Source organism: Thrips palmi, unplaced genomic scaffold (assembly GCF_012932325.1).
Source record: "Thrips palmi isolate BJ-2018 unplaced genomic scaffold, TpBJ-2018v1 HiC_scaffold_10, whole genome shotgun sequence".
In the NCBI taxonomy this organism is placed as follows: Eukaryota; Metazoa; Arthropoda; class Insecta; order Thysanoptera; family Thripidae; genus Thrips; species Thrips palmi.
The window spans coordinates 13250524-13277815 of NW_023144621.1; the positions used below are offsets into that span (position 1 = coordinate 13250524).

General features: G+C 54.7%; 1 protein-coding gene across 4 annotated transcripts; it reads left to right on the top strand.

Annotated features, from left to right (window-relative positions):
* The first annotated feature begins 98 nt into the window (after positions 1-98).
* Positions 99-27292, top strand: LOC117653509 (E3 ubiquitin-protein ligase HECTD1). 4 transcript variants are annotated; one of them, XM_034399243.1, is made up of 26 exons: positions 99-266; positions 1240-1291; positions 1785-1924; positions 12745-12979; positions 13304-13881; positions 14397-14761; positions 14846-15191; positions 15298-15439; positions 16653-16823; positions 16901-17135; positions 17489-17491; positions 18401-18576; positions 18657-18824; positions 18901-19263; positions 19346-19474; positions 19554-21239; positions 21321-22002; positions 22188-22357; positions 22483-22611; positions 22701-22970; positions 23078-23208; positions 23292-23542; positions 23623-23830; positions 24163-25177; positions 25497-25738; positions 25997-27292. In XM_034399243.1, the coding sequence occupies exons 3-26, from the start codon at positions 1785-1787 to the stop codon at positions 26277-26279; spliced, it is 8118 nt and encodes a 2705-aa protein (XP_034255134.1). In that variant the 5' UTR covers positions 99-266; positions 1240-1291; the 3' UTR covers positions 26280-27292. The 4 variants fall into 4 exon arrangements, with proteins under 4 accessions (XP_034255134.1, XP_034255114.1, XP_034255124.1 ...); XM_034399223.1 differs by lacking the exon at positions 17489-17491 and adding an exon at positions 17792-17827; XM_034399233.1 differs by lacking the exon at positions 17489-17491 and adding an exon at positions 17792-17827 and having other exon boundaries at positions 22188-22345.

Consider the following 27292-nt stretch of genomic DNA (forward strand, 5'->3'; position numbering starts at 1 on the left):
GTTCCGCCGCGTGGCGCTGGCGGCGCGACGCCAGTCGCTTGTTTGGGTCACGTGACGTGTCGTGACGTCACATCACATGTAGTAGTTTTTTTGACCAGTGCCATTGCTTTCGTCCGCAAGAGAAGTGCTCGACCGTTGGATCTGGATGTGTTGGAGTGAAATTTACAGAAATCGCGTGAGAGACTCGTGCTGCTCGGATGGTGTTGGCGTCCCCGTGAAAGTGTGCGGGCCAAGAAAATGAAGATGTGGATGTAACGGATCGGAAGGTACGAAGTTTGCTCGGGTCGAGTGGAAAATAGAGACGAGGAATGGTCGACCCCCACCAAGATGGATTATCTAACATGGACTTGGATTACCACTGGCGTTTTGATGGCTGTGCGATCGTTGTGGCGTTTCGTTCAGAGTTTCCCGTTCAATGGGGAGTCGGCGAAGTTTCGAGAGGGAACTGGGGTTGCACAAGTTGCAGACATTGTCGAGCCGTGTTGGGGCTGTGAGTCTGAGTGGAAATCAAAACAAACTCGAGGTTTGTGGTCCGCATTTGCTCTTCACGCGAGTGCTGTCCGGGCCTTCATTATGAATAAAGTCTAAGGACAGCCACAAAACAGATGTTAGCAACGGTGCTTGTTTCAAGTCATAAAGCATGCTGTGAAACTTCCTCCTATGGGTTCTTGCTCCCAGTCTGTGTACAAGTATTTAGAAGGAGCAAGAATTTTAGAGCCAATGTTCGTTTCTCACTGCCCAGTCTTTCGACTCTTATCCTAGTGTCAAGTCGCGTGTTGTTATTAGGTTTTGAAGCTGGATCTTGAGTTTGTCATCCTTGGTCAAACAATGAGAATGAGGTTATGTAGCTCTTTCATGTGGAACACTGGTTTTTAGGTCAATCACTTGAGTGACTATTAGGCCACTGCTGAGACTTTCTCGTCCTCGCTTATTTGAATTTCTAATTTTTTCTCCCAATATCTTTACTGTTGTCTTTTTTCTAAAATCATGAAATTTATAATTTTGCATAAATGTTGTCACCAGCTTGGAAGGTTGATTGTTTTCTTATGTTGAATTCTTCTCATCGATAGAAGTTTCATTCACCCATTCATTCAATTCTTATTGATGTTGATGCCATGTCCATAGTTTCAAAGTTGATATGATTAATGTGTCCTCCTCCTTCATTTTTTCTTTCAATTGTTGCCCTTCCCTTGTACAGTTAATTTTTATTTGGTGAATTAATAGTTATTTTTATTGCAGGGCATAGGTGTGGTACAGAGATCTTTGTGGAGTACCTCTCCCAACCACCAAGGTATGTTTCTAGATTATCTGTTTGATTTTGTGAATTGGTTTCAATGCTTGTTTTCATTCATTAACAGTTCAATGGATTAGATGATTTTAAAAATAAATTTGTTTCATGGTTTTTGATTATTTCCATCGGGACAAGGAAATATTTTGCTTAATATTATTGTTTTGCATTAGGGGTCAAGTCATCCCCCACATCTAGAAGGGTCTTGTTTATATTTAGAATCAGCTTGAATCCTGCTCCACTGCCAAGAGCACCAGAGGCAGTGAGCTCTGTCTTTGTTTGTAGCTTCAATCAGCTGGTTTAGCTTTCTGAGCAAATGTCAAGCCACCATTTTTGCTTCCCGTAAATTAATGTAAATTCCTCCAAGGCTTAAAACTTTTTGAACAAAACTTTTTTTTTTCATGCGGGAGTTGATTGTTTTCATTTAACGCTAGTCAGCGGTAAATGTTTGGTTTGTGCTCTGGTTTGTAAATGCTGGACTTGGTCTCTTTGTCAGATGGCGGAGGTAGACCCAGAGCTTCTGCTGGAATGGCTCAACATGGGGCAGGGCGATGAGCGGGACATGCAGCTCATCGCTCTGGAGCAGCTCTGCATGCTGCTGCTCATGTCGGACAATGTCGACCGCTGCTTTGAAAGGTGAGTGAGGATGTCAATGTTTCCGTCCAAGTGTCATCAGACACATCGCATCGCTGGCTTTCTGCCCAGCCCACAGGGATCCAATTGTGGCGACTGGTTTTGAGATAAGGCTGTGATATCAATGATGGTGGCAAAGGTGATGGGACTTGTCGTGGAGGAGCTGGCACTGGGGCGCTGTATGTGGAAGTGGTGGCGAGTTGGGAAGCGCGTGCGCCCTGGCAGTGGCCTGGCAGTGGCGGGGCTGTGCCCAAGTCTGCAAGTCTGCAGCTAGGCCAACCTTGGCGGCGTTTGCCTCGCTTGCCGAGTCTCCCCGTCTCTGGCGGCCGCTGGCGGCGCTCCAATGGACGCGATGCACGTCGCGCTCGTGGACGGACGGCCCGCCTGCCTTTGGCCTGCGTCGCCCCGTCTCTCTCGCACCCCCGCGGTCCTACGGGACGCCCAGGCGACGCCCCGTGAGTGCGACAGAGACGGAGCGACGGAACGGAACGACTGCTGCCTCTGCCAGCGCACCGCCCCGCCCCGTGCCTCACCGTGAGGTCCTCTCCGTGCCCCGCGGAGCGCGCTCTGTTGCTGTACGTTCCGCGGCGGAACTGTCTTGCGAGGCGTCTGTCTGTCTGTCTGCCTGCCTGTCTGTCCGTCAGTTAGTCCGTCGGTCGAAACCGTGGCGTGTGCAACCGGTGGACGGCGTCCAGGTGCAGGGGGGCGTGGGTTCGAATCCCCGTTACCGATTCTTTTCCACTTCCCGCGATCCTTCCGGGCCTGGCTTGGCTTTGCTTCGCTGCGCCGCGCGCCCACTGACTCATCGCCGAACCTTATCTCCGGGGCTAACGCCTGGCCAACGCGTTGACGCGCACCGCTTGCGTCGCGTTGTTGATCGAAGCCCCACCGATTCCACGACCATTTCGTCTTCTTTTTCCACTCTTTGCTCAAGGAAAGAGCGGAGGGACCGTTCTGAAAACCGCGTCGACCAACAGAGGGCCATGTTCCTCTGGTCCGGTGTTGCGCGTGGGCGGGGGAAGTCCGCATGCCTCCCCTCCCCCTCCCCTCCTGATTCGATGGAACTTTGGTCGATTTTCCGTTCATTTCCGTGCGTGGCTCGTCGATTCCAGAAGGCGCCTACACCGTGGTGCGTCAAACTCGCCTGAAGTGAGCCCGAAACTCGGCCGGCGCTCGCCGCTTTTCGGACGCGATTCGGGCTAAGAGGCGATGATCGCCGCGATGATCGCCGCGATGATCGCTGCCCCCACCCCCCTCGCTTGCTTCCTCGTGTTGGCGTCCTTCCTTATATAGAGCGCGCCGCGCGCCGGCTGCAGTGGGCTGCTGCCGGACTGCGTCGCCGCGTCTCTCTCGCACTCGCGGCCCGTCGCGTACCCGTAGGGGGCACCGCCGGGCCCGGGCCGGGGCGTGCGGCCGGCACGGCGCACGGTGGATTTGCCAGAAGACCGGCGGAGGCGGCCAAAACTCCAGACGCGTTTTGAGCTCCAGAGTCGCTAAACAGGCCTCGACCAAAACGTGTGACCCCTCCAATGGATTCATCGTTCGGAGAGCAATCCATTGGTGGGGTCACACGCTCGGTTCGAGTGCCATTTAGTGACTCTGGAAGTCAAAACGTGTCCGGGATTTTGACCGCCTCGGCCGGTCTTCTGGCCCACTGTGCGACGGCTGCCCTCGTGTTCCGCGTCTTATCTCACCCGACATTGACAGTGAACCGGAGTGGCCAGAGAAACGTCGAGTCGGAGGTGGCAAAGCCCTTTGATTTCCGTGTAAACTTTATTTGGGAAAAATATTTTTTGGCGAGGTAGTGCTTGCCTGCTTCCGGTTCCGCTGGCTGCGGCTGGCTGCGTCGCCGGAGTGATTCGGATCGACGTGTCGATCGATTACTCGATGGCGGGCTCCAGCCGCGCTGTTGTCAGCCGCCTGAATGCGCGACGCGACGCGGGCGTGGCCTGGCGTGGCGCTCCTAGCGCTTCTATCGCTCTATCCGCCCTCGTCGGCAATCGATGACTGTATCGCCGGCGAGCGAGCGCGAGAGGATAGAGCGACGGGGATAGAGGAGCCAGCCCGATAACGAACGAGCCAGGATCCGACGCCACCTGCAGACTGATTCCGAGAGTCGCTTTCGTCGCTCTGTCCCTCTCGCGCCCACAGGGGACGCGCCGTGAGTGCGAGAGAGACGGGACGACTCGCCGAATCAGTCGCTGCTGGTGATGGAAATGAAGCGGAGAGATGGTCGCGGAATCAAAGTCTGTGTTCGAGCGAAAACAAGTGACTGTATTTGTTCTGTTTGGGACAGTCTTGTTTACAACGGATAGAGACGAGCCTGCCGAATCTGCGACGCGGTCGCCGAAATGCACCGAATCCGGATATAACTGACGCAGTTGCCGTCGCACAGTGGTCCAGAAGACTGGTGGAGGCGGCCAAAATTCTAGACGCGTTTCGAGTTCCAGGTCGCTAAACAGGACTCGAACCGAACGGGATTCCTCGTTCGGAGAGCTATCCATTGGTGGGGTCACACGTTCGGTTCGAGTCGTGTCTAGCGACTCTGGAGCTCGGGATTTCGACCGCCTCCACCGGTCTTCTGGCCCACTGTGCGTTCGCTGGCCGTCGCGCGACGTGAGGGCGTCGAGTATTTCAGGCGCGTTGCTCCGCGCTCTGCCCGCCGCTTCTTGATTTATGCGGTCAAAATGTCAGATTCCCCCGCGCTCTCCTCTCTCTCTCTCTCTCTCTCTCTCTCTCTCTCTCTCTCTCTCTCTCTCTCTCTCTCTCTCTCTCTCTCTCTCTCTCTCTCTCTCTCTCTCTCTCTCTCTCTTTCGCACTCGCGCGGCGGAGACGGAGCGACGACAGCGCCGTTCGGAGACGGCTTGCTGACCTCGGCGTCGTTCGTCGCGGTACCGGGGCACAGCGGCTGGGCGCCGTGGCAGACTGATTCCGAGCTCTCCTTTGGTCGATCTGTCTCTCTCGCACTCGCGGCGCCTGGCGGGGCCTGGCTGGCCGGCAGGTGGCGATGACCCGCAGCCTTGAGGCGCCGGGGCCGCCACTGCCAAAAGCGCCATAAGCGCCCAAAGCGGGGCGGCGAGGGGAGGGGGGCGATTTGCGCGAGCAGGAAGCGCAGGCTGCGCGGTGCACGCGTTATTTCGGCCGCGGTGGCCGCGGTGCATCTCGGGGGGGGGGGGGGGGGGGGGACTCAAGGGCGTGACTGTGTGTTGGCTCGCACGTCCACGTGGTGACCACGTGCTTGCCACTTTGGGTGCCACACACACACACGCGCGCGGCCCACGCGTTGATTGGGATGCCAGCCTTTGTTCTGATCTCGTTGTCGGCCCGTCCGCCTGCCGCGCTGCCGCCGTGTGTTCGCGGTCTGTTTGTGTGCGAGTGAGTGTGTATGTGTACTCCGTACCTGCACCGTGCGCGGGTGGGGGAGGTGAAGTGGGTTGCTGCGTGGGTTGTGTGGGTGGAGGTGCTGGACCGGACCTCGGCTCGGGATTTTTAAAAAAATTGAAGTTTGAAAAGTCCTCTCTTTTAGGCAGGGTCCCCGCGTTGCTTCAGTTTTGCAGTCCCTTCCTGCTCGAAGTGCACCAGCAGCGAGCAGCATCTCCTTTAGTGCGGTTTACTGGAGCTTCATTCAGTGTCCTGCCTGTTCCGCTCCCCCGCCCGATTTTCTTTTTTTTTTTTTAGCGCTCCGCGTTGTCGTCTTGTCTCTACCTACTCCCCCACCCCGCCACGCCCCACCACGCCACGCCCCGCCGTGACGCCGCCGGGGCCCAACAGAACCGCGGGCGGACATTTCAGCGGCAGGGCGTAAAGCATTCATTGACCTTTGCGCTTCCCCGCTCTCTTGGCGTGCTCCGCCAGCCCCGCCGGCCCCGTCGGCTCCCAGACCAGGAGTACAGTCCACTGCAAGAGGCGACGCGCCCGTGTTTGTGTTTTATCCCGGCCCTGCCCGGCCCGCGCGGGCTTTATGGGCCGTACTTACTCTCGGTCGGTGGAACAGTGTGCCGTTATGCACGCGGCCGCACAGAGGATGGAGGCGGTCAAAATCCCAGACGCGTTTTGAGCGGCAGAGTCGCTAAATGGGACTCGAACCGAACGTTGTGACCCCACCAATGGATTGCTCTCTGAACGAGGAATCTTTTGGTGGGGTCACACGTTCGGTACGAGCCTATAGAGCGACTGTGGAGCTCGAAACGCGTCTAGAGTGTTGGCCGCCTCCACCGGGCTACTGGCAAAGCCACTGTGGGGCGCCGCAGCGCAAATGGCTCGATTCTGAATTTGGTTTCCAGTGTAGTACCCCCGCCAAGTTTACGCGTGCATTGTTTACACTCTCGGAAGGCTAATTTGGCCCCATCAGTCCGCCGCGGCAACGAATCCGCCCTAATTTATTTACGGTCTTTTAAATGTTTGAATGAATCTTTGGGGCTCTTTTTCGGGAGGGTCGGCTGGGCGGACACCGTATTTTATGTACGACCTTTTAAATGTTTTAATGACTCTTGGGGGCCCTTTTTTGGGGAGGGTTGGGGGACACCGCGCCCCGTGCGCTTCATACCCCACCGAGGCGGGAGGTGGCTGCTCAGGGAATCGATCACGGTTCGAAGGAGGAGCAAAGTGGACGCGTCTAACAGGATTTGAACCCGCGCCCGCGGAGGCATTGATTATTTGGGCGTGCTTAGCGCCGCCTGCCGCGACCCTGTCGTGACCCTAGCGCCCCTTATCTGAGTCACCTTTGTGTATCCTTGGCGCTGCTGTGGTTGGTGGTTTTTCGGGGGAGGGGGCGTTGGCGGCGTGCAGCCTAGCCTGGCTGGCCCGGCCGCCGTCGACCGGCGGTGTTCCCAGGCGTGCACAAGCAGTGCTCCACCACGCACGTTGCGTCACCGGTTGGCACTCCTGCCCGGCCAGACGGCCAGGCCGCTTGGCTGAAGGCCTAGAGCCCGCGGTCCGCGGACTGCGGCGCAGCCAGCCAGCTAGGGGGCTCCCAGCTGTAAGGTGGGCCGGGCTCAGCTGGCACGGTCTGTCTGTCCTCCCGCCGGGTCCGTCGCTCGGTTTGTCGACGGTGCCGCAAGACAGTCCGGCGCTGCGGGCTGGCGTGGGCTGCTAGCTGATCGTGACGCCGAGCGTGCAGCCGGATTGGCAGTGGCCATTCGCTTCCGCACCGGGCAGCGTTCCGCACGGGTGCGGAGATGACTGGCGGCGCTTCGAAGGACCGGCTGCCCGGATTTTTGTCACTTAGCTGTAACTTGGCGGCCGAGGTCTGTAACCGCCCACGTCGCCCAGGGAGGCGGGTAAGTCAAGACTCGCTCGTTTGGAACTCTGTCGCGGTTGAGACGTTTGTCGCAGAGTAGACGCCACACGTGTGCGCGGTGGAAAGATCGTGCGCGAGCCTAGCCGTCGCTGCCGGCAGTAGGGATCTAGGCGCGGCCTAGAGTCTCGCATGCGTGATCCTGGCCGCTGGTGCGTAGTTTGTCGCGAGCACGTCGGGGTTAGAGGGTGACCAATAGTAGGGTTGGAGCCGAACCTGCAGGTGTGTACCGGCACTCGGAGTGACGCTGTATAGGGCGGTATGGTACACGGTTCGACGGCCGGCAGAGGATGCGCGGGAAGCAGAGTCTGCGCCTGCCCAAAATGTTCTCGACACGGCTATACCGTAAAAGGTGGGCCGGGCTCAGCGGCCCGGTCTGTCCGTCCGTCCGTCCGTCCGTCCGTCCGGTTGGCGCGGTGGCGCAAGACGAGTCCGCGGCGCTGCGGGCTGCCTAGGGCTGCCTAGCTGTCGTGATGGAGGTCCAGCCGGATTGGCAGTGCTTCCCGTCTCTCTCGCACTCGGGCAGCGTTCCGCACGGGTGCGAGAGAGACAGCGCGGCGCTGCGAAGGACCGGCTGCCCGGAGTCACTCTGCTGTGCAACAATTTGGGCGGCCCGAGCGTAGCCGCGACGTAGCCCAGCGGGGCACAGTGGGCCAGAAGACCGGTGGAGGCGGGCGAAATTCTAGACGCGTTTTCGTCCAAGTCTCTAAAGTGGACTCGAACGAACGTGTGACCCACCAATGGATTCCCGTTCGGAGAGCAATCTGGTGGGGTCATACGTTCGATTCGAGTCCCATTTAGAGACTCTGGAGCTGAAAACGCGTCCAGAGTTTTGGCCGCCTGCGCCGGTCTTCTGGCCCACTGTGGGACGGCGCCTCGTCGCTCTCTCGCTCGCACTCACGGGGCGTCCCGTCGGCGTGCGAGAGAGACAGAAGCCCCCTGCGGGCCCTGCCGGCTGGCGGTGGCATTTGGGTGGCCGCCCGCCTGGAAAGGTGACCCGGGCGAGGGCGGGGAGGATGACGACGGTGACGACCAGGAAGACGCGGCGGTGACAGCGGGCACGCGTGCGCGGCCTGCCGTCTGGGTCCGAACGGCGGCGGTCTGTCTCTCTCGCACCGCCACGGGACGCCCCGTGAGTGCGAGAGAGACGGCGGCGAGCCTTTGTCCGGCCTGGCCTGGGGCCTGGCGGCCCGGCGGCCTGGCGGCGCGGCCTGCTGATAGGCCGGTCGATCCGTTGGGGAAGTACTGTAATGGCGCAGATAGCGCGGATATCGCGTCTCGCCCTTCCTCATTGAAACGCAAAAGCACTGCCGTTGTTGTTGTTGTTGTTGCCATTTGGCGCGTCGCGTTACTTGATGTTGTTGTTGTTGGTTTTTGCCACGCGTTGCGCCGGGCTCCTGGCGCTCCGACCAGGTCAATAAGGCTGGTGCATTATTTGTGTGCGGTCCCGCTGGCCGGCCGGGGGGCCCGGGGCCCGGGCCGGGTGGGGTTCCGAACGGGGCTTCGTGGCTCCGTCTCCCTCGCACCGCCGCGGGGCTACTGGGCCCCCAGTGGGTGCGAGGGAGACGGAGTGGCGCTGTTTGGGGTCCGGCCGTCTGGTGCGTGGAGTGGAGGCGCATGGCAGGCGTGGTAGGCCCTTCCCACGCCGGCCAACCCTTCAGGCCCTTCAGGCCCTTCAGCAGACTGAGAGGCGTTTTGGTCGCTCTGTCTCTCTCGCACTCACGGGCGCCCCGTTTGGGAGCGAGAGAGACGGGGGTAGGACAGCGACTCTCGGAGCCAGTCAGGCCCTACGCCCGCTTCGCCCTTCGCGAGCCTCGGCGTCCTTGCAAGGACTTGCGGTGTGGTGCGCGGGCTGGGAGTCGGAATTCCCCGGCGGCCAAGTCTTTTGCTCTCTTTCTGGCGCTAGTTTGGTCCGACCCACTTAGATTAGCGACGGTGTCGGGATAAGATAGTTGGCGCCGGGCTATGCGACGCTGCGCCGCTGTCCAGGTGCTCTCTCTGTCCCTCTCGCACTGCTGCCGGACGCCCCGCGAGCGTGAGGGAGACAGAGCGACCGGTGCACGTGGTGCACTCGACGCACAGTGGGCCAGAAGACCGGCGGAGGCGGCCGAAACTCTAGACGCGTTTTGAGCTCCGCTGTCGCTAAACAGGACTCGTACCGGACGTGTGACCCCACGAATGGATTCCTAGTTCAAAGAGCAATCCGTTGGTGGGGTCACACGTTCGGTTGGAGTCCTGTTTAGCGACTCTGCAGCTCAAAACGCGTCCGGGATTTCGACCGTCTCCACCGGCCTTCTGGCCCACTGTGCGACGGGAGACGAATCGTTTTCCTTGGAGAGCCAACTCGACTCAAAAAGTAGACTTTTATTGGATTGCCGGTGCCATTATTTGGGCCCGGCGCGCGCGAACACACTCACACACGTAACCGGAACTAGTTCGGCGCCGCCATGGCGCCGCCCATCCGCGTATTATGTCAGGAACTCGCAGTGCTAGGCGCCGCCGCGGCCGCCGCGCTGTTGCACGTGTGAGAGAGAGTGTGAGTCTGTGTGTGTGTGCGCGGGGAAGGGGATGAGAAAGTGAGACACAGACTCTGCTTGCATGGCCAAACAGGTGCACACGGCGGCGGTGCAAGGCCGGGGGAGGGGAGAGGGGATCGATTTAAGGGGGGGGGGGGGGCAGGAGGGATCTCTCTGGCCGTGTCTTAACGAAACACCGGTAACGAACTACACGACGGCGCCCGGATGGCGCGGTGGCGCCCGCCTCGCCTGGGAGCGGCCCGTGTTTTCTGGTTCACAGACGAGGGCGTGTACTCGCTCTCTCTCACACACACACACACACGGCGTACACGTTAGGCTGCGTACTGCGTGCACGTGCGCGCACACAGAAGTGCGCCGTTCGGAACTGCGCAGCCATAGGCAGCGCGTCGCAGCGCGTACTATGGGACGGGCTGACGGCGTCGTGCGATCGCGACTTTGAACGTGTGTGCATGTGTGTGTGTGTGTGGGAGGGCCCCGCCGCGCCACGCTCCGCCACGCCTAGGCTGTGCCGCTGCGCCGCGCCTCGGCGACTCGGTCAAGGCTACAAGTGTGTTGGTTGGTTGGGGACCATGGGATGGGACGACGCGTCGCCGCGGCCCACAGTGCACCACAGTGGGTCAGAAGACCGGTGGAGGCGGCCGAAACTCTAGACGCGTTTTGAGCTCCAGAGTCGCTTAACAGGACTTGAACCGAGCGTGTGACCCCACCAATAGATTGCTCTTCGACCGAGGAATCCATTGGTCGGGTCACACGTTCGGTTCGAGTCCCATTCAGCGACTCTGGAGCCCAAAACGCGTCCGGGATTTCGACCGCCTCCACCGGTCTTCTGGCCCACTGTGCGGCGGCGTCGCAGCCGATGCCTCGTGGTCTTGTTGTTGTTGTCGCGGCCGGTCGGGGAATTTGATCCGTTTCTTCAGTGAGTGGGAAAGTGGCTCGCTTGTACAGTGTGGCGGGCCTGCCGGGGCCTGCCGGGGCGTGCTGCACCACTGGCCGGGGCTCTGGCCCGTCAGTTGTCAGTTGCTTGTCAGTCGGCGGGGCGGGCGCGGGGCGGGCGCGGGGCGGGCGCGGCCCCGCGGCGGCACGTCAGCCCAGCCCGGCCCTTCGGCTCCAAGGTCACCGGGCCAGGGATTTTGATGTGGGCCACACGGGGGGAAGGAGAGGGAGAAGGCAGAAACATAAAAAGTCGGTCCGAATGGCGGGCTGGCTACCGCTGCCCCCGGGCGGAGTCGAACCCGCGGCCCTCAAGGCTGATCGCGACGGTGCGTGCGCGGTGCGGTGCCGCGGTGCCGTACCGGTGTGAGGCCAAGCGAGCCGCACGCATCCGCACGCACGCACGCGGGCCGCGGCACGCAGCGGACGCCGTAAAGAAAGGCCGCGCTTTGGACTGTGAGTCGCGTTTTCGTCGCTCTGTCTCGCTAGCACCGGCACGCGACGGCCCACGAGTCGCGAGAGACAGAGCGACGACGACTCTCGGAATGAGCCCGCGGCTGCGCGGCTTTACTTTATACTCGTTTCCCTCCTGCGCGTGACTCGCCTTGTTTCCCCCGTAAGGCTTTTTGTTTTGGTTTTGTCCCCGTGGCCTCTGCCATTTCCCTGCCCTAGCGGCGTAGCGGTGCCGCGGTGCCGGCCGCGTGCGTTGTAAAACTGGCCGCGCTGCTCCACTCCGCTCGGCGCGGCCCCGGCTCTGCCCCGCCACCGCCAGCCACGGCCCGGCTCGGCGCCGCGCTCTATCATTGATAGCTGCGGGGCACGGCCTTTGTCTCTCTCGCACTCCGACGCCGCGCCCCGTGGGTGCGACAGAGACGGCGCGAACGAGCCTCTCGGGCTGGACACTGGAAAGGGCACGGCGCGGCGGAGCGCCCAAGCGGGCATGTGTCGGGCCCGAAATGGCATACGATCATGTGTGGTCTAGCCCTTAATGGTAATGGTAGCGGGTAGGCAACGCGTGGGCTCCGGTGCGCGCGGCCGGGACGGGTTGCCTACGCGCCGGGCGTTCTCAGCCCAGCTCAGCACGGCACCCTGGCCGAGCACAGTGGGCCAGAAGACCGGTGCAGGCGGTCAAAATCCCGGACCTCGAAACGCGTCTAGAGTTTTGGCCGCCTCCACCGGCCTTCTGGGCCGCTGTGGCGGGGGTTGGGGGTTTTGTTTTCCCCGGTCGGGTGGCACCCAGGGTGCACGCCCTGCCCTCCGCACCGCGCCCCACCCCGCGGTGCCGTGGGCGTCGCGGCGTCGCGGCCCTCGCCGGGGAGGGTCTATGGCCACGGCGGCCACGGATATTAATAGCGCCGAGTCGAGGGAGATTGAGGTGCGAAATGCGAAATAGCGCCACTTGGAGCGTTGGCACATTGGCGGCATCCCGGGCGGACCGCGCGAAGCGGTACGAAGGGAAGGGAAGGGCGACGACCCGCGAGCCGCCAAAGCACCGCCGAAGCACGGCCATGGCACCGCCAGGACACCGTCAGGGCACCGTCAGGCCGCGAGGTGTGAGATCGGGAAACGATCCGACGGACGGATGGGCAAGCGGACGCCTGCGTCTGTCTGTCCGTCCGTCTGTCCGCCCGAGCGTGGTGCAAGCTGTCGTCGCAGCGAAATCGGAGGAAAGGTGCAGCCAAGCAGCCAAGGGCGCGTCCGCGCGCGCGCCGCGTCTGCAACTTGATCGTTGACTAATCAAGCGGGCTGCTGTCATGTCTTCACCGCGCGCGGCCTTTGGCCCGGCCCACTTCCGACCCGCGCCCGGTCGGCGCGGGTTCGATTCCCGGCCAGGGACGACTTTTTCTTTGTTGAAAGTGTAGAATTTTGACGTGAATTGTGGGATGGCTAGACAACGTGAATGCCAGTCGTCCGATTGGCGGCAACGTGTCTGTCTTGAATTCCGCCTCTTCCTTTGCCCGGCGGTAGTCTTTGTTCTTGTGCTTAGGTTTTGCTCGAAACTGTGAGTTTTTGTCTTCATCGAGGTCCATACTGACGGTGTGTCCTTTGCTTTTCCCCAGCTGCCCGCCGCGCACATTCCTGCCCGCGCTGTGCCGCATCTTCCTGGACGAGTGCGCCCCGGACAACGTGCTGGAGGTGACGGCCCGCGCCATCACCTACTACCTGGACGTGTCGGCGGAATGCACGCGCCGCATCGTCGCCATGGAGGGCGCCATCAAGGCCATCTGCAACCGCCTGGTGGTGGCCGAGCTGGCGTCCCGCACCAGCAAGGACCTGGCCGAGCAGTGCATCAAGGTGGGCTTCCCTCGCATTTGCATTGTTAATTTTTCACGTTTTGATAGGTTTTTTTTATTGGATTCATTTTTTGGCTGAGATTTAAAACAAAAAAATTCTGCCTATCATTCTTTTGTCACTTTCTTTCTCTTTTAATTTTGCCTGCAGGTATATTTTTTGCATCGCTTCGCAAATATTTTTTTCATCTTTTTTTCCCTGCATTTTTCTCCGCGGTCATTTTTGCGCTTCTCGGCCCATTTCCCTGTTTTTTTTTTATTTTTTTTTATTTTTGGATATTATTGTAATTTTTTGCTACTGGTACTGACTGTGTGGTTGAACCCCCAGGTGCTGGAGCTGATCTGCACCCGCGAGGCGGGCGCCGTGTTCGAGGCGGGCGGGCTGCGCTGCGTGCTGACGTTCATCCGCGAGCACGGCGGCCGCGTGCACAAGGACACGCTGCACTCGTCCATGGCCGTGGTGTCGCGGCTGTGCACCAAGATGGAGCCGCTGGACTCGACGCTGCCGTCGTGCGTCGAGTCGCTGTCCACGCTGCTCAAGCACGAGGACCAGCACGTGAGTGACGGGGCGCTGCGCTGCTTCGCCTCGCTGGCGGACCGCTTCACCAGGCGCAGCGTGGACCCCGCGCCGCTGGCCGAGCACGGCCTCGTCCACGAGCTGCTGGCCAAGCTGTCGGCCGCGGCCTGCACCACCACCACCGCCTCGGCCGGCCACGGCCACGGCCCCAGCGCCCCCGCGCCCACCGCCACGGCGGCCGCCATGCCCGAGAACAAGTCCTCGGCCTCCGTCTCCACCATCATCAGCCTGCTGTCCACGCTGTGCAGGGGCAGCCCCGGCATCACGCACGACCTGCTGCGCTCCGCGCTGCCCGACGCCATCGACAAGGCGCTCAAGGGCGACGAGAGGTGGGTGCGGGTTCGAACCCCCGTAGGGGCGCGCGAAAATTTCCAATTTTGCAACTGGCGTTTTCTCGTGTACGTTTACGGCTAGAGATAGGAAGGTTATGCATAAGGATGATCCTATCTCATTAAATTTTGGATGGGGTCGTTCGTATGAATAACTTTTCTATCTCTAGCCCTTTACGAGATACAGAATCAACGTTCCACAGTGGGCCAGAAGACCGACGTAGGTGGCTAAAACTCGAGACGAGTTTTGAGCTCCAGAGTCGCTAAATGGGACTCGAATCGAACGTGTGACCCCACCAATGAATCTCTCGTTTGGAGAGCAATCCATTGGTGGGGTCACACGTGCTGTGCGAGTCCCTTTTAGCGACTCTGGTGCTCAAAACGCGGCTAGAATTTTGGCCGCCTGGCCCACTGTTTGTTGGTTGCCAAAGTGCGCCGCCGTCGTCGTTTTCGTTGGGTTGGCTCTGCCCGGTTTGACGGTGTGGTGGCTTGCCTGCCTTGCTGGCTTGCTGCAGGTGCGCGCTGGACTGCATGCGCCTGGTGGACCTGCTGCTGGTGCTGCTGTTCGAGGGCAGGAAGGCCCTGAACCGCGTGGGGCCCTCCCAGCCCACCGCATCGGGCAGCGCCTCGGGCAGCGCCTCGGGGCAGCTGCTGCCGCGACTGCGTCGCCTGGACGGCGCCGGCGAGAAGACGCACCGGCAGCTCATTGACTGCATACGCAGCAAGGACACCGACGCGTTGGTGGACTCCATCGACTCGGGCGGAATCGAAGTCAACTTCATGGACGATGTCGGGCAGACTCTGCTCAACTGGGCATCTGCTTTCGGAACTCAGGAAATGGTCGAGTTCCTCTGTGATAGAGGTGCAGACGTGAACAAAGGTGCGTGAGATGCTCTTGTTGCGTTTTCCACGCTCTCGCCTACTGAAGGTGGTTTGTTTCATGCTTCTGTCTTCTGGTTTACAGGGCAGCGCTCGTCGTCACTTCACTATGCTGCCTGCTTTGGGAGACCAGCTATCGCCAAAGTGCTCCTGAAACACGGGGCGAATCCAGACCTGAGGGATGAGGATGGCAAGACTCCACTAGATAAAGCCCGAGAAAGAATCGATGAGGGGCACAGAGAGGTAGCCGCTATCCTGCAGTCGCCTGCTGAATGGATGATACCTACTGATAGAGAGAAGCGTACTGATTCCACAGAGTGCGAAGAAAGTGGAGAGCCTAAAGGAGATCCGGAGATGGCACCTTTATACCTTCGTAGACTTCTACCTGTTTTCTGCCATACATTTCAATCGACGATGCTTGCATCAGTCCGGTAAATTATACTACAATTACTGACAAATTTCTTCAAGAGATTTGTCTGTTTTCACCTCATCATTTACTCTCTGATTGTGTTTTCTCACTGATGTTTTCTATTGCAGGAAAGCTAGCTTAAGTTTAATCAAGAAAATGATTCATTATATTCAGACTGATCTTTTGATGGAGACCTGCAGTCTTGAATCACCAACTTACAATTTTGGAGCAACTCTTACAGAAGTGATTGCCACTGTCTTAGATAATGAGGTTTGTGCCATAATAATTCTTTTGCATGATTTTTCATTCTTTTTAGACATTATGCTTTGAGGTCAATTATCTCTAAACTAATGGTTAGTCTTACATATTGCCTAAATTTTTTCACCAGTTTACAACCACAATAATACTGAAGCACTGACTTGTGTTAGGATTTGGAAGGTGTGGAACATCCTCTTCATTATCTACTCATTGTCTCTGTACCATTTTTGAAGTCCTCATGTTTTGTTGAAGGGACCGTCATATTTTAGTTCTCAGGGAGGGTTGGGGTGCCGCTTCATCATATTCAAATTTGCTTTTGTTTTTTGTCTTGTGGTCTGTTAGTTAACCGACGATTGGTTGAATCATCAGTCACTTAGCCACAGTTTTGTCTTGCTGACTAATTGCCCTAGTCATATTTTTTCTTATCTTTAATAATTGTAAGTCATTTTACCCTTATCATTAGGAGATTCACTTGTGTACCACATTCCATTAGAAACTCTTAACAAGGCTCTGGGGTTTCAGATGTCCTATTGGTGGCCCTCTAATTCTTCATTGGGTATCAAAAGTTTCAATTGGGTTTCTAAGGTCAGTTGCTCTGGGATGCCAGGCTGTTAGTGTGGGTTTACGTGTGCTGGAAAAGACATACTGCATGCAGTTTGCACAATTTACACTTTTTTATTAGAAGATCTAACAATGTTGGTGCAAATGCAGATGATGTAAAACCAATTAATACATTTTAGTCTTAGCTTATCGTAGTTTTGTAGTTAATTGTGTGGCGTGAAGTGCTGGTCCATGTCTCTATGCTTCTTAACATTGAACAAAGCTTTAAAAAGCTATTGGGGTCATGAAATTTAAACAAACAAATAGCAGAAAGATCTGTGAAACTTGCTTCTTTCTCTTATGATTTAGATCTCTTAATATTTGTTGTCTTAGCTAAACTAACCAAACATCATTCTGAGCCAAAGCTAATATTGACACTGCTTGAATTTGTGAAATCTCTTGTAAACCTACAACACATAGATAATACTCTTGTCAATAATTTACAAGTATGATTTAGTTTGCCGTACATTATTGTAGCAACTTGTGTGTTGTTTAATAGATGTATTGTCTCACATCTGCCAGAAAATTGTTTGTCACAGTGGCTTGTGATGGTCTATGCTGTACTGTCTATTCTTCTTTTATGTTTGAGCTGGTTCCACTAATTATTCTATCCCTTTATTTGCAGGAGGACGAAGATGGGCATTTAGTGGTTCTCCAAATCATCCAAGATTTAATGGAGAAAGCTCAGGATGCTTTCCTTGATCACTTTGCACGCTTAGGAGTCTTTTCTAAAGTCCTTGCTCTTGTGGGACCAAGAGAGGGTCAGGATTCTGTAGTGTCTGCTGCCAAAGATGAGGTGAGATCCGTTGCCTAAATTTTAAGATGGACCTGGCTAAGTAGAAGATAAAATTTCTGAAGTTTACTTTGCTACAGGAGGAGTCAGAGGTTGACACATCTCAGGAAGATGCTCGGGAAATCTTAGCTGGGAAGGCGTACCACTGGCGAGACTGGTGCTTTTGCCGGGGACGGGACTGTCTCTACATTTGGTCCGATGCAGCTGCGTTGGAGCTCTCCAATGGAAGCAATGGCTGGTTCCGTTTCATATTGGATGGGAAGCTTGCCACCATGTACAGCAGTGGAAGTCCTGAGGCTGGAACTGACAGCACAGGTATGTTAAACAAATGCAACTTTTATGTAATATATAACAGATTCATCTGAGTGTAATCATGTAACAGACGAGTTGCAAGTACATGGTACACTATTTCTGACTTCTTGAGGGTTTTTTCCTGGGTTGATTTATCACCAGTGCAGTTCCATTTACAATTTGCTTTGCTGTAGTTTTTTTTTTTTTTGTTTTTGTTTCTCTGTACCTTTGTTTCTTTTGGTGGCAGTATTCCCTTTTTTCGGTGTTTTTGTTTGTCTTTTTGAAGTTAATAAGCTTAGTTTGATGAGATATCCATAGCCATGTGTTTGAGCCCTCATGAGTACACTTTCTTTTCTTGCTTTCTTCTGGTTCTTCAGATGGTGAGTGGAAATTCAGGCACTTCATAGCCTTCCCACATCACACATTAGTTATAATTGTAGAGCACCTCGCCTGGCTCTAATGTCTTGTGTCTCACCTAGGTACTTTGTCCAAGCACTCAATCATTTTCCCACTTGACCACTTAGAAGATCAGTATTCATTGCATGAAGGGTAGCTAATAAAAAATTTAGTTAGACAGAAAAAATTAAACAGATTGTTAGTGATCCTTGATAGCTGTCTACATCAAGTTGGTGTTACTCACTGGTGTTGCCTGCTATAATGTCTGTCCTCTGTGTTCATAGGGAAAGGGAAAAATACTGAAACAATGACTGCTGAAGGTAAGGTGTAAAAGTGATGGATTTTCGCTCTAAACCTTAACCTCTCCCTGACAAAAATAAGAAAGAAAAAAAAGAAGTGCAAAATTACTAACTTTCATTTTAAGCAGAAACATCCTGCTTGATCAATCCTTTGCGTTGTTTTTAACGTTTGGGTATGCTCCTGTGTGATATTAATCTATGACACTGAACTGGCATCTTGCGAACCACTCACAGTCGATGCAACTGTGAGCATGCAACACCAGCATCTGGTTGTCTTAATGTGAGACTTGCTTTTCCATTCACCTGTCTTTCTGCAGCATCTCTTCATTGTCTCTCCTGTCATGCTGCTTCATTCAACACTGCACACACATGCCTTCTTCTTCTAGCTTGTATTGTGCCCGGCTGTAGAGTAAGAAGCTTCTATCAACAACTGTGCACAACACTTGTCCTATATGTTAGTTGGTTCTCACCTGTGCTTTTTGTTTTATGATTTGTTTCTGTTCTTGTTATTCCCTAGGGAACAAGGAAACAAAGTTTGTCCAGTTGTGAATGATAATCTGCCATTTCCATAATGTGAGCTTCATTTCATTTCAGAAAATCGAGGAGAATTCTTAGAAAAGTTGCAGAGGGCACGATCTCAGGTGAAGCCCAATGCTCCTAGCCAACCCATTCTATCAAGACCAAGCACATGCCGTCTCATTGTAGGAAACTGGCAGCTTTCTGCTCGAAGGGAGGGGGAATTACATATTCACAACTCTGATGGACAGCAGGTTGGAAAAATGGATCAAATAATGGTCTTTTTCTGAAATGAAAGATGTAACATATGCTAATAAAATGTATGTCTTTTTAGCAAGCAACTATACTCCGAGAAGATTTACCTGGATTTATCTTTGAGTCAAACCGTGGTACTAAGCACTCCTTCACCGCTGAAACATCTCTTGGACCCGAATTTGCTGCTGGCTGGACCGGCAAGAAGGGTAAACGCTTGCGGTCTAAAATAGAAGCAATCAAGCAAAAGGTTTGCATCCTGTTCTAGTTCCTTAATGCATGTGTATTGAGTGGAATTGGGGATTGTGAATGGCTGTTTGTTTCAGGTCAAAGTTCAAGCACAAGACATCTACGACAAATACTTCAAGGCAGCGCAGGCGCAGCCTCGAGGTGTTGTAGCCAAATTAGGAAATATTGTTGCTCAGATCGAACGAGCGTGTCAGAAGCAACACATGAGTGGCAGAGAGAATGGCTCTGCATGGCGTGAGATGCTGGTGGCTGCATTGGACGAACTGTCTCTGCTGCTTCAGGAGGATGGTGTTGTATCGGCCTATGAACTTCATAGCTCTGGTTTAGTTCAAGCGCTGCTTGCTTTGTTGTCTACATCCTGCTGGGATGAAGGATTAAATCATAATAAGAGTGAAAAACTGCTTCGCCAACGTGAAAGAGTCTTCCGTAATTGCTTTAAGGTGAGCTGAGAACTATTTTTCCACCATTGAGTTCTACAAACTCTTTGGAAGTCTAATGTTTTATTATCCAACTTTTTCACAGGACAAGAAGGGAGAAAGTGGCAACAATTCTGCTGTGATAATGGTTCAGAAATTAATATCAGTCCTAGAGTCTATTGAACGACTTCCAGTGTATCTTTATGATACTCCTGGATCTGGATATGGTTTGCAGGTAAGGATTGTTCTTTCATTTCTGCACCAAGCCTCTTGTTGTATCTGTTTTTAACAACATGTACTTCTCTGACCCTCAGATTTTAACTAAGAGATTACGATTCCGCTTAGAGAAGGCTCCTGGTGAAAGCTGCTTGATTGACAGAACTGGCAGGAGTTTAAAGATGGAGCCTCTGAGCACTGTTGCGCAACTGGAACGTTACTTATTAAAAATGGTTGCAAAGCAGTGGTATGATCATGAGCGATCATCATTTTCCTTTGTACGCCGCCTGAAGGAGACCAGTAAAATCTCATTTCAACACGCTTATGACTTTGATGAGAATGGAGTTATCTACTGGGTTGGAACCAATGGCAAAACTTGCTCTGAGTGGGTCAACCCAGGCCAATATGGCCTCGTCACGGTCACATCATCCGACGGCAGAAATCTGCCATATGGCCGTCTCGAAGATATTTTAAGTCGCGAACCATCGGCTCTTAACTGTCACACAAATGATGACAAGAGAGCCTGGTTTTCTATTGACCTTGGCTTGTGGGTCCTTCCTAACTGCTACACTCTTCGGCATGCAAGAGGATATGGCCGTTCTGCCTTGCGGAACTGGCTGTTCCAGGTTTCCAAGGACGGCGTCACCTGGACCACTTTGCTGGCACACATTGACGACTGCTCCCTGAATGAACCTGGAAGCATGGCGTCATGGCCCTTGGAATGTCCGGCCGAGGAAACTCAAGGATGGCGGCACATAAGAATCCAGCAAACTGGCAAAAATGCGTCCGGTCAAACACACTACCTCAGCCTCTCTGGCTTTGAAATCTACGGCGTTGTCACAGGAGTGTGTGAGGATTTGGGCAAAGCTGCCAAAGAGGCAGAAGCAAACCTTCGCAAACAGCGCCGTCTTCTTAAAACTCAGGTTGTCAAACATTTGGTAGCAGGAGCCAGAGTTGTTCGTGGCCTGGACTGGAAGTGGAGGGATCAGGACGGCAATCCACCAGGGGAAGGAACAGTTACGGGAGAGCTGCACAATGGCTGGATTGATGTTACCTGGGACCAAGGTGGTTCTAACTCCTACAGGATGGGTGCTGAGGGAAAATTCGACTTAAAACTTGTCAATTCTGAGTGTAATGAACCTTTACCTTCGCCTTTACCTACAACAAGCTCTTCTTGTGGTTTGACCCAAACAACTCTCACATCCTTCGCTAGGCCTGTAACTGGCTCGTCACCAAAGAGTGCCAAGAACGCTGCAGAATCTGGAAAAGGTCTTACAACAAGTCGGAAATCCAGTTCCACCCCAAGTCTTCCAGATGCAACCGAGAATGCCAAGCCTTCTGTTGCAAGTACTGAACAGGCTGCATCAGCAGACAACCTCGCTGCCAAACAAGCAGCCGAAGCGATTGCTGAGTCTGTCCTCAACGTAGCGAGACAAGAAGCTATGGTTGCGGTTTCAACTGAAAACGAAAACAATGTTAATATGTCAGCAGCTGCAAATGAGCTGTCTGTTGTTGTTCAAACATTGCGAGAAACAGGCTTGGACATTTCAACTGCTACAGATCTTGCGACCATTGTTGAAACTTTAGCCTTGGAGGAAACTAGTCGTCAAAACTTGGAGAACAGTAATACTCTCAAAGAACTGAATAAGCAGCTCCGTCGACAGACAAGTTGTAGTAGTTGTGGTGATGATTCTTCACGTTCCCCTGCATCGCCTGCTCTTCCCTTAGACTCTTCTCAAGCAAAGACAAACCTCATGAACAAGTTGACTGTGAGGCCCAACAAGGTAATAATTCGCTGGTGTGATTTGCCTTCTATTTTTTAAATTATCTTATCTTACCATTTTTTCTTCCGTTTTCATTTCTAGCATCAAATTGCTTCATCGACAAATTCTGCTGCTGTGGTGGCTGTAGCTGCTGCAGCTGCTGCCTTGGATGACCACAGCCTCCTTTCTGCCGAAGCAGTGGAAGTGTTGGATAAAATGCGTGAAGGCAGTGACCTTCTACGCAACAACACCAACAGCTACCTGTCAGGAGAGCTGCTGCCTTCTGCTCTGCTGGGAGCTGCTCCTTCAGTGGCATCTCTTGGCCTTATGGCGTCCCCTGTAGCCCAGTCTGTGCGGATAAATGTTCCTGCTGCTGACAACGAGGCTGGAGCGGAGAAGCCTGGCCGTCACAAGCGAGGCACAGCACCTTCCACTGCTGATGGGAAGAAGGACAAAGACGAGGGTTCCAGTAAGGATAAGGACAAGGACCTGGCTTCCAGCCGTAACACTCAGAATGCCAACCCCATGAGTGTGAGTGTGCCTAACTTAACCTGTGCCGCCCATACTCAATCAGCGGAGCCTGTGAACCCAGTGGGACTTCTGGAGACGTTTGCCGCAATGGCAAGGCGGCGAGCCCCAGGCACTCTGGCTGGTGGACAGGGAGGCATGGGAGTATCTACCTCGCCCTCCTGTTCCAACCATGCACCTGGAAGCTCGCTGTTCCCACGAGGGCCCAGCTCTGTTTCGAGCTTAGTCCGGTTAGCGCTTTCCTCCAATTTCCCCGGTGAGTCTTTGCACCTTCTTGTTTTACTGCCTGTTTTCTGCCTTTAAATTATAACTCACATTGAGACTACAACAATGCTTCTGCTGACTGACATTGAATTAAACAAAATGTTTCCATGTGAAACATCACGTCCATCACCCTGTTCAACTCCTCAAGTAAAGCAAAAACTTCTCAATTGATTGCAGGTACCCTTCTCAGCACCGCCCAAAGTTATCCCAGCTTGACCGCAAGCAACCCACCAGGTGGTGCCAGTGTTGGTATTTCGACTGCAGCCGGAGCAGGACCGTGTCTTAGCCAGGCTCTCACCATGAGTCTCACTTCGACAAGTTCTGATTCCGAGCAGGTCAGTCTTGAGGTTAGTAGTTTTTTTTTTTTGTTTCTTTTCCCTCCTTTCATTTTTGGTTCTTTTGGTGTAGTTTCTGCTATCTAAAGATTCATTTATCTGAAGTTTCTGATCATTGTTAATATTGTTTTCATCAGGACTTTTTGGAGAGCTGTCGTGCTCCAACATTCCTAGCTGAGCTGGAAGATGATGATGAGATGCCTGAACCTGATGAAGATGAAAATGATGATGATGACAATGAAGATGATGATTATGAAGAGGTGTTGGTGAGTGTTTGACTTCCTTCAGTTATTTAGTCATTTTAGTTAATAAGAAGTTATTCTACTCAATTCTTGTTTCTTTATTTCTTCTGCAGGATGATGAGGCAACATATGAGAGTAGAAACGGATGTGTTGTGAGCAGTGGCAAACGACGAAGCTGGGATGACGAATTTGTTCTGAAACGGCAGTTCTCAGCTCTCATTCCTGCATTTGATCCTCGGCCCGGAAGGACAAATGTAAACCAGACTACAGACTTGGAAGTTCCTGAACCCGATGGGGAAGATATTGGAACACCTGGTGGGGAAGCTGAACAGATCCCTCAGCCCAAGCTCCAATTAGTACTGCGTGGACCCAACCTACCTGGGGTAAGCTAAAAAAAATGCTTGTTCAGTTTTGCTCTCTTTCAGTATGGGTCTTGATAGAGAACTGAGTACTTCTTGCCAGTAGTAGCTAATTTATTCTTGTATGTTAGGTTGCCGACGTTGAAGTTGAATTGCGAGATCCTACCTGGACCATCTTCCACGCAGTGCAAGAACTCATCCAGTTAGCTGATCTTGGCTCTCGACAAGAAAAGCTCAGAAGAATATGGGAACCTATCTATACGTAAGTGTTGTTCCATATGCTTTCTAAAATTATTACTATGGTTTGGAATTTTCAATTTAAGAGACATTTTATTTTGGTTACAGCATTGTCTACAGAGAGGCTAAGAAGGAGGATGGTAGTGAGAGGGATTCGAGTGAAAACACACAAGTGATCACCCTCTTTTCACGAAGCAATCTCCGGTCCACTTCGGGATCGACCCCCTCCACCCCTCTTGCTCCCCTGGGCTCCCCTTGTGGCACCATGGCCTGCAGCGTCGATGACGTCCTCCTCCTCCTTCGTCATCTCTATGTGATATGCATGAACCAGCCTTCTCAACCTCACTCACCCCTTTGCGGTAAGCGTCTCCCATCTTTCAGTAATTTTGTGAGTGGTTCCGAACAACAAATTAAAATTTTCTGTTGCTTTTCTCCACAGAAGGAGAAGGGGAAACTCAACCCACTCCCGAACTGTTCTCCTCCAAGAAGATCACCAACAAAGTGATGCAGCAGATTCAGGACCCTCTGGTCCTGTCGTCTGGAGCCCTGCCCTCGTGGTGCGAGGACCTGAACCACTCGTGCCCCTTCCTGTTCCCGTTCGAGACGCGGCAGCTCTACTTCAACTGCACCGCGTTCGGAGCTTCCAGGTACGGAGGGCTTGGCTTCGCTCTCTGTTGCACGCGTGTGGCGCGCAGTGGATTTGCCAGAAGACCGGTGGAGGCGGTCAAAACTCTGCACGCGTTTTGAGCTCCAGAGTCGGGAAATGGGACTCAAAGCGAACGTGTGACCCCACCAATGGATTCCTCGTTCGGAGAGCAATCAATTGGTGGGGTCACACGTTCGGTTCGAGTCCCATTTAGCGACTCCGGAGCTCGAAACGCGTCCGGGATTTTGACCGCGGCAAATCCACTGTGAAGGGTTGCGTGTGGGCGGCCGGCGCGAGAGAGGCCAAGACTGACGCGTGCCTTCGCATTTGCAGGTCCATCGTGTGGCTGCAGACGCAGCGCGACGTGACGCTGGAGCGGCAGCGCGCCCCGGGGCTGTCCCCGCGGCGCGACGACCCCCACGAGTTCCGCGTGGGGCGCCTCAAGCACGAGCGCGTCAAGGTGCCGCGCGGCGAGAAGCTGCTGAGCTGGGCGCTGCAGGTGATGCGGCTGCACGCGGACCGCAAGAGCATCCTGGAGGTGGAGTTCCAGGGCGAGGAGGGCACGGGGCTGGGCCCCACCCTCGAGTTCTACGCGCTGGTGGCGGCCGAGCTGCAGCGCAAGGACCTGGGCATGTGGCTGTGCGACGACGACGAGGCCGAGATGGAGCAGCCCGTGGACCTGGGCGAGGGCACCAAGCCGCCGGGCTTCTATGTGCGCCGCGCCGCCGGGCTGTTCCCCGCGCCCCTGCCGCAGGACTCGGCCGAGTGCGAGCGCGCCGTCACGTACTTCTGGTTCCTGGGCGTGTTCCTGGCCAAGGTCCTGCAGGACAACCGGCTGGTGGACCTGCCCCTGTCGACGCCCTTCCTCAAGCTCATGTGCCAAGGCGACGCGGCGGCGCGGCGCGTGCTGCGGCCGCACCACGCCGACGACCAGCCCGGCCTCCAGCCCGGCAACGCCGACGCCATGACCAGCTCGCTCATCTCCGAGGAGAGCGAGAAGGAGCTGGAGCTGGACCCGCCCAAGGCCGGCGGCGAGGGCGAGGACGCGCGGCCCTGGTTCAGCGGCATCCTGGGCAGGGAGGACCTCGCCGAGGTGGACCCCGTGCGCGGCAAGTTCATGGCGCAGCTGGGCGAGCTGGCGCAGCGCAAGGCGCGCATCCTGCAGGACAACGCGCTGTCCGTCGAGTCCCGCGCGCACCAGATGCAGAACCTGGCGCTGGCGCCGTCGCAGTCCTGCGGCACGGCGGTGCGCCTCGAGGACCTGGCCCTCACCATGACGTACCTGCCCTCGTCGCGCGTCTTCGGCTTCATGGCGGCCGAGCTCGTCGCCAGCGGCTACAACATCGAGGTGAGCTGCCGCCTGGCGCACAGTGGGCCAGAAGACCGGCGGAGGTGGCCGAAATTCTCGACGCGTTTTGAGTTCCAGAGTCGCTAGGAAGGACTCGAACCGAACGTGTGACCCCACCAAAGGATTGCTCTTCGAACGAGGAATTCGTTGGTGGGGTCACGTTCAGATTCTGTCTCATCAAACGACTGGAGCTCAAAACGCGTCTAGAATTTTGGCCGCTTCCACTGGCGCACTGTGCGGCGGCGCCTGGGCCAGGCCGGTTCTTCCGGTCTTTGAACACGCGACTAAATTGTCTGTCCACCCTCCCCTCCACCCACAGGTGTCGATCGACAACGTGGAGGAGTACTCCACCCTGACGGAGTCCTTCTGCCTGGAGAAGGGCATCGCCCGCCAGATGAACGCTTTCTCGAGGGGCTTCAACCAGGTATTCCCCATGGACAAGCTGCGGGCCTTCAGCCCCGAGGAGGTCCGCACCATGCTGTGCGGCGACCAGAACCCCCAGTGGACTCGCGAGGACCTGCTCAACTATACCGAGCCCAAGCTGGGCTACACTCGTGACAGGTGAGACGCAGCTCTGCGCTGTTGCCTCTTGCGTGCTTTACAGCTCCAGAGTCGTTAAACAGGACTCGAACCGAACGTGTGACTCCACCAATGGATTGCTTTCCGAACGAGGAATTCATTGGTGGGGGTCACGTTCTATTCGAGTCCGATTTAGCGACTCTGGAGCTCAAAACGCGTCCGGGATTTTGACCGCCTCCACTGGTCTTCTGGCCAACTGTACCTTTCTAACGACGTCCTTGCCTGTTGCTTCCCCCGCAGCCCCGGCTTCCAGCGGCTGGTGAACGTGCTGCTCAAGATGTTCCCCGAGGAGCGCAAGGCGTTCCTGCAGTTCACGACGGGCTGCTCGTCGCTGCCGCCGGGCGGCCTGGCCAACCTCTACCCCCGCCTCACGGTGGTGCGCAAGGTGGACGCCGGCGAGGGCAGCTACCCGTCCGTCAACACGTGCGTGCACTACCTCAAGCTGCCCGAGTACCCCTCGGAAGAGCTGCTGCGCGAGAGGCTGCTGGCCGCCACGCGCGAGAAGGGCTTCCACCTCAACTAGAGCGGCAGCCTGGACGGCCTGGACGGCCTGGACCCCGTGATTCCATTTCTAACAGATCTCAGAGTGTTTGGCGTTTGGCCGCACTGCCGCCTGCCGCTCTGTGCGGTGCGGCGTGCCGTTTGTAGAAATGCCATGGTGATAGCGATAGCGGCGTGTCGTGTTGTGTTTAAGGGATTGCGTTGTAGGGTAAATGATTGATGTAGTCCGGAACCGCACCGGCCGCGTTGTCGTGCGGTGATTGTCATCGTGTTTGGTGGTTTTATTTTTTGTGTCTTGTTTGTATTTTTTGAGTTCTGAGCCGCAATTTGTAAAGCAAGCCGAATCTCAACAAAGATGTTTCCCAAAGAATCAAAGTGTCAAGATATAGACTTATCTTATTGATTTTTAAACTCCTGATTTGTAGATTATGTCGATGCACAATGCTCATGTCTCGTTTCCTTTTTTTGACTTGTTTTTTTGTTGGTGGTCACATTGCATAGCAAAATACTACAACCCTTTATTTTTTTCCCTTTTCTTAAAGTAAAGGAATGCTTTGTGAGATTTTAGGCCGTGATATATAAACTGACGAAGTAATGTTAACTGTTACTGCATTCAGTATAATTATGTTTATTACCCTTTTCCTTAAGTCTTTGAAAAATACATGGTTGAAAATGTTACTAGTCTGTTTCCAATAGGCACTATCGCCAAAGATAGCACACTTTAAATGTGTGAGTGCTTTTCAGAGCAGCTTCTGCTGCACTGCCGTTGTGGAAAGATTTCATTTATGTGCCTTACTGCACATCAAACTCTGTGAATTCTGTTTAACAGATATTGTGATGTATGTGATGCTTGAATGGGAGCTACGTATAAGAAATAACTATTATTGTTGTATTGAAAATATGAAGAAGTTTACTTTGCCTAATGCGTAATGGACAAATTATGTTGTACATATTGTAATATCTAGAGTTTTATGAGCTTTTACTATTGTACTTGTTCATCAATGTTTGTGAGAAATAAATACTGCTGCTCATGGT

What these genes read in the sequence shown, in the direction of transcription:
- LOC117653509 (XM_034399223.1), top strand. Translation starts at nt 1,785, where the DNA reads ATGGCGGAGGTAGACCCAGAGCTTCTGCTGGAATGGCTCAACATGGGG. An exon ending in CCGAGCAGGTCAGTCTTGAG is followed by an intron (nt 22,358 to 22,482) that starts GTTAGTAGTTTT and finishes TGTTTTCATCAG; the next exon opens with GACTTTTTGGAGAGCTGTCG. An exon ending in CTGGGCTACACTCGTGACAG is followed by an intron (nt 25,739 to 25,996) that starts GTGAGACGCAGC and finishes CTTCCCCCGCAG; the next exon opens with CCCCGGCTTCCAGCGGCTGG.